At 40.3% G+C, this 6,160-nt stretch overlaps 1 protein-coding gene across 1 annotated transcript; it reads right to left on the bottom strand.

The window, feature by feature from the left end:
- Positions 1-1,142: 1,142 nt before the first annotated feature.
- LOC138444400 (adenosine 5'-monophosphoramidase HINT1) lies at positions 1,143-2,299 on the bottom strand. Its single transcript, XM_069597894.1, has one exon. It carries the CDS (start codon positions 1,666-1,668, stop codon positions 1,288-1,290), a length of 381 nt encoding a protein of 126 aa, XP_069453995.1. The 5' UTR covers positions 1,669-2,299; the 3' UTR covers positions 1,143-1,287.
- Between the last annotated feature and the right edge of the window lie 3,861 nt (positions 2,300-6,160).

Below are 6,160 nucleotides of genomic sequence, written 5' to 3'. Positions count from 1 at the left end.
GCTACAGTCCATAGGATCGTAAAGAGTCAGACACAACCGAAGCAACTTAACACGCAGGCACGTGCACACACCAGAGAAGAAATCATGAGGGTAAGAGGCAATACCCAAAAGAGGAAGATAAAATAAAATTAAAGGAAAAACATCAGCGTTTTGAGAGCTTGGTGTTTATCAGAATCCAACATGCAATATTTATGAATACTTTAGGGTGAGAGAATTATGAGAGATGTGTCTATGACTAAATGAAGAACATAAAATAAATAACGTAAGATTTAAGAGAATCTTTGTTGTCTTGAGACACTGGATTCTCCAGTGACCAGAGGAACTTGTCCAGCCAATGATGAACTCATGAGATGTTGTGGCAGGGCTGTAGGAGGAAGAGAAACTTTGGAGGGTGGTAGAACAAAGTACCTCTATGCCACCTTTCAGCCTTGGCTCTAAGTTTCTGTTCTTAAATCCGAGTATTATGCTTTTCTCTGTTAAAACAAAAAAACAAAAGGATTATATGAGAAAGTAGATTTGAAACCTGTCTGTGGAGGGTGAGCCAATTTTGATATAAAAGTCATAGTTTGCCTATTCTTTTAATGCAAAGATTTTTCAATGAAAATGAGAGGAGTCGATAAGGTGTCTGGTTATTAATAGACAGTAGTGAATGCATTGTGGTTCCAGAGTCACATGGATTGAAGATAGTAAGTCTGAATATGCAAGATGCCTTTGTCCAAAAATACTTTTTCTCACATTTATCAGCCACTTTCGTCTGAAATGTAGATATCCCTGCAGGAATGCATTTATACAGACAGGGCTTAGGAGTTTAAAAGTCTATTAGTCATTCGCTTCTAAATTTTATTTCAATCCCTAATTCGCATATTGGCTTTAGGAATAAGAGCTTTCATAGGGTGATAGAAAGATCCTCGCTATCTGTAGGACAGAAGAGCATTTGAAGAAACGTAGTAATTAAGGGAGTTAGAACATCAAAATACAAACTCTGACCACTCTGAGATTTTCCCTAGAATTCTAGTTACAGTCAGCACACAGTGGAATATTGATACAGTTTGGAGGACAAAATTTCTAGTTTCCTAATTTCCACACAGTGTTCTCAGTTTAGACATGTTTTTTTTGTTTTTTTGTTTTTTTTTTTCAGGCCATGCAATGATGTCTTTTATTATGTATGGGTTTTTAAAATTATTTTTGCAATATCTCCATACACAGGCAAAAAAAAATTGTTTAGCATATTGGAACTTGCAAACCTGATCACTGCATAGAGAAGGCAAAATTATCCCTATAGCACACTTAACCAGGAGGCCAGTTCATCTGCCGACCTCCAAGAACATGGAGATGAACATGATAGACAGACTGGCCCCCATCTGAACCTTCATTCACCACCATTCGATAGCCCTTCTTCAGGCCCAGATCAGCAGCACATTTCTTGCCAACAATCATCAAATGCCCAAGAAGACTTTCATCATCATCTTCTGCTGCAGAAATCTGGGATATATGTTTCTTGGGTATCACCAGAAAATGTGTTGGTGCTTGAGGGGAAATGTCATGGAAAGCAAGACACTGGTCATCCTCATAAATGATTTTGGCTGGGATTTCCTTGCGAATGATCTTCCCGAAGATCGTGTCGCCGCCAGGCCGGGCGACCTGAGCCTTGGCGATCTCATCTGCCATCTCTGCCTCCCTCCCGTGCAGCCGGCGGGGGAGAAGGTCGGGACATGTTTATCTATTTCTTCTTTTTTTTAATTAAAATATAACTGATTTGCAATGCTGTGTTCGTTTCAGATAAACAGCGATTCCTATGTATATATCCTTTTTCAAATTCTTTCCATTATAGGTTATTACAAAATATCGAATATAATTCACTGTACTACACAGTAGGTGCTTGTTTAACTATTTTATATATATATTAGTGTTAGTCTTAATAAAATTCACAATTCTAAAGCAGTGTATTAACACCCCTTTTTTGCCTATCGCTCACTTGGGATGGGATTAATACAATCATCCATGGAGATGAGCGATCAAAAATGATAAAGGAATTAACACTTTTTAAAACACACACTATTGCACTATTTTGTGGGTCATGAAGCAACAGTTAGACTCTTACATGAAACAAATGACTTGTTCAAAACTGGGAAAAGAGTATGACAAGGCTGTAAATTGTCACCTTGTTTATTTACCTTATATGCAGAGTACATCATGTGAAATGCTTGACTGGATGACTCACAAGCTGGAATCAAGATTGTCAGAAGAAATATCAATAACCTCAGATATGCAGATGATTACACCCTAATGGTACAAAGTGAAGAGGAACTAAAAACCTTCTTGATGAGGGTTAAAAAGGAGAGCGAAAAAGCTGGCTTAAAATTCAACATTCAAAAACTAAGATCATGGCATCCAGTCCCCTCATCTCATGGCAAAGAGAAGGGGAAAAAGTAGAAGCAGTGACAGATTTTATTTTCTTGGGCTCAAAAATCACTGCAGATGGAGACTGCAGCTGTGAGATTAAAGACACTTGTTTCTTGGCAAGAAAGCTATGACAAACCTAGACAGTATATTAAAAAGCAGAGACATTGTTTTGCCAACAAATGTCTGCATAGTTAAAGCCATGTTTTTTCCAGTAGTCATGTACGTATGTGAGAGTGGAACCACTGAAAAACCTAGTGTCAAAGAATTGTGGTCCTTTTGAACTTTGGTGCTAATGAAGACTCTTGAAAGTCCCTTGGACTGCAAGGAGATCCAACCAGTCAATCCTAAAGGAAATCAACCCTGAATATTCCTTGGAAGGACTGATGCTGAAGCTGAAGCTCCAATACTTTGGCCACCTGATGCGAAGAACTGACTCCTTGGAAAAGCCCCTGATGCTGGGAAAGTTTGAAGGCAAAGGAGAAGAGGGCAGCAGAGGATAAGATGGTTAGATATAACATCAGTGACTCAATGAAACTGAACTTAAGCAAACTCTGGGAGATAGTGAAGGACAGGGAAGCCTGGCATGCTGCAGTCCATGGGGTTACCAAAGAGTTGGACATGACTTAGTGACTGAACAACAACAAAATCTGTCAATCTGGCAGTTAGAATCAGGCAGACATACAATTTTTCTAATCTGGACTGACAAAGCCTTCATAATCTGAACTCTGCCTCTTTCCAAACAACCCTATTTCACTTGCCCTTTCTTTCACTCTGCGGCAGTCAAATGGCTTTCCTGTTGCTCAAGTACACTAAGCTTGTTCCACTTCAGGGCTGGGCCTCACACTTGCTGCTTCCTGACCTTTACCAGTTTGATTTTTCTTTCCTTTCACTAAGTTTCTAGTCAAAAGCTGCCTACTCATTTATGTTGACCACCGAATATCCAGAGCTCCCACCTGGCCCCTTCACTCTCTAAACTTTGCCCTACTTAATTTTTTCTTCAAGGCACTTTTGCTGTGCTAAGTCACTCAGTTGTGTCTGACTCTTTGTGAAATCATGGATGGTAGCCCTCCAGGCTCCTCTGTCCATGGGATTCTCTAGGCAAGAATACTGGAGTGGGTTGCCATGCCCTCTTCCAGGGGATCTTCCTAACCCAGGGATCAAACCCTGGTCTTCTACATTGCAGGCAGATTCTTTACTGTCTGAGCCACTAGGGAAGCACTACATAAACTTTTGTGTGTGTGTTTAGACTCTATCTCCTCCCAGTTGAATACAAGCTTTGGAAGGGCAAAGTATTGCTTCTCTCTTGTAATTCCTGTGTTCCTAGCACTTTCAATGGTGTCTAGTACAAAATAGATGCTTTAAAAAGGTATGTTGAATGAAAAACTATGTTCTAATTTTCAAACAATAGTATGAAAAAAATGATGTCATTTTTATAATGTTACAAAGCACAGACGCAATAAGCTATTGTTCAAAGCGGCACTCAAGTGATTTCCATCTAGTACTGTCTGGCCATAAGCACAAGCTTCTAGGTTCACTGAAACACCCAGTCTCATTGCAAGCCTGACTCACATTTTCTACATGACAAAGAAAAATGCTAAAAAGTACTCAAATTGAGACTGTTCAGCTAGCTATTATTGCATGAATATCTAGAGCTAAGCATAAGAAAAAGCAGATAGGCATACTCGCCTTTTTTTTTTTTAAACCATGAATGGGACAGCGACTTCTACGGTCACTAATGGAAAACTTCAAGAGATGTATAAGTCTCATCCTAACAAGAAAAAAGCTGGGAAATCCACAGAATCATATATTTTCTTAAGCTTACCTACAGCTAAGATTTCAGAAAAATTGAGTGTGCTGAGTTCCAAAGGAAAGATGGGACACAAGAACTGATTCACATTTGACTAAACACAAGAGAAAAAAGCAACCTGCCAGAAAGAAAAGAAGAAATCAGCAAAATAAACAACGCTTTAAGGCTGACTGTGGATTACTGTGACAACTTATAATCCCTAGAAGCACAGATACCAGGGGTACCTTCTATCATCAGTAATGTATTCATTCACAAGCTCTTTTTCATAAGTCTCCACTAGAAGCTTACAAACGAAGACGGGGGTCAGAGTAGGATGTCCAAATGAGCCACCTTGCTGGAGCACAGACACAAAATATGACCATTCTCTGAACCATTATGTGAAACACAAGCATGCAGCAATGGAACAGTTTAGGAAATCCTACTGTCCCTAGCAGCAAGGGAGGATAGGAACAAAAGTTGCCTGCAGCTGAGTGTAGAGAGAAATCCTTAATGTGGCCCGTACATGCAAAGTGTTCCTGAAATTGGAACATGAACACTGAGAAAAACGTCATGGCACCCCAAACCCAAGGCAGTAGCAGCCCACTGTTAGAAGTATTTAATAGCTAATGTATATTGAATGCAACGATCACAACAAAAACTCAGACCCAGTGCAACTACTGACTAGATTCACTCAACTTCCCAGATTTGATTTGGCAGAGGAAGAAGTAAGCCCATTTCCAGCCATCAGTTCAGTTCAGTTCAGTCACTCAGTCATGTCCACTCTGCAACCCCATTGACTGCAGCACACCAGGCTTCCCTGTTCATCACCAACTCCTGGAGCCTACTCAAACTCATGTTTATCGCATCAGTGATGCCATCCAACCATCTTATCCTCTGTTGTCCCCTTCTCCTCCCACCTTCAATCTTTCTCAGCATCAGGGTCTTTTCCAAGGAGTCAGTTTTTCTCATTAGGTGGCCAAAGTATTGAAGTTTCAGCTTCAGCATCAGTCCTTCCAATGAATATTCAGGATTTATTTCCTTTAGGATGGACTGGTTGGATCTCCTTGCAGTCCAAGGGACTCTCAAGAGTCTTCCCCAACACCACAGTTCAAAAGCATCAATTCTTCGGTGCTCAGCTTTCTTTGTTGTCCAACTCTCACATCCATACGTGACTACTGGAAAAACCATAGCTTTGACTAGACGAACATTTGTTGGCAAAGCAATGTCTCTGCCCTTTTTTTTTTTTTAATTTTAAAATCTTTAATTCTTACATGCGTTCCCAAACATGAACCCCCCTTCCACCTCCCTCCCCATAACATCTCTCTGGGTCATCCCCATGCACCAGCCTCAAGCATGCTGTATCCTGCGTCAGACATAGACTGGCGATTCGATTCTTACATGATAGTATACATGTTAGAATGCCATTCTCCCAAATCATCCCACCCTCTCCCTCTCCCTCTGAGTCCAATAGTCCGTTATACACATCTGTGTCTTTTTTGCTGTCTTGCATACAGGGTCGTCATTGCCATCTTTCTAAATTCCATATATATGTGTTAGTATACTGTATTGGTGTTTTTCTTTCTGGCTTACTTCACTCTGTAATATGCTGTCTAGGTTGGTCATAGCTTTTCTTTCAAGGAGCAAGCATCTTTGTATTTCATGGCTGCAGTCACCATCTGCAGTGATTTTGGAGCCCCCCAAAATAAATTCTCTTATTGTTTCCATTGTTTCCCCATCTATTTGCCATGAAGAGACCAGATGCCATGATCTTCATTTTCTGAATGTTGAGCTTTAAGCCAACTTTTTCACTCTCCTCTTTCCTTTCGTCTAGAAGATCTTTAGTTCTTCTTTGCTTTGTGCCATAAGGGTGGTGTCATCTGCACATCTGAGGTTACCGATATTTCTCCCAGCAATCTTGATTCCAGCTTGTGCTTCATCCAGCCCAGCATTTCTCATGATGTATTCTGCATA

This window comes from Ovis canadensis, chromosome 7 (assembly GCF_042477335.2).
Source record: "Ovis canadensis isolate MfBH-ARS-UI-01 breed Bighorn chromosome 7, ARS-UI_OviCan_v2, whole genome shotgun sequence".
NCBI classification, from domain to species: domain Eukaryota; kingdom Metazoa; phylum Chordata; class Mammalia; order Artiodactyla; family Bovidae; genus Ovis; species Ovis canadensis.
The sequence above is the reverse complement of the archived record's forward strand: the minus strand, read 5'-3'. Positions and strand labels throughout refer to the sequence as shown.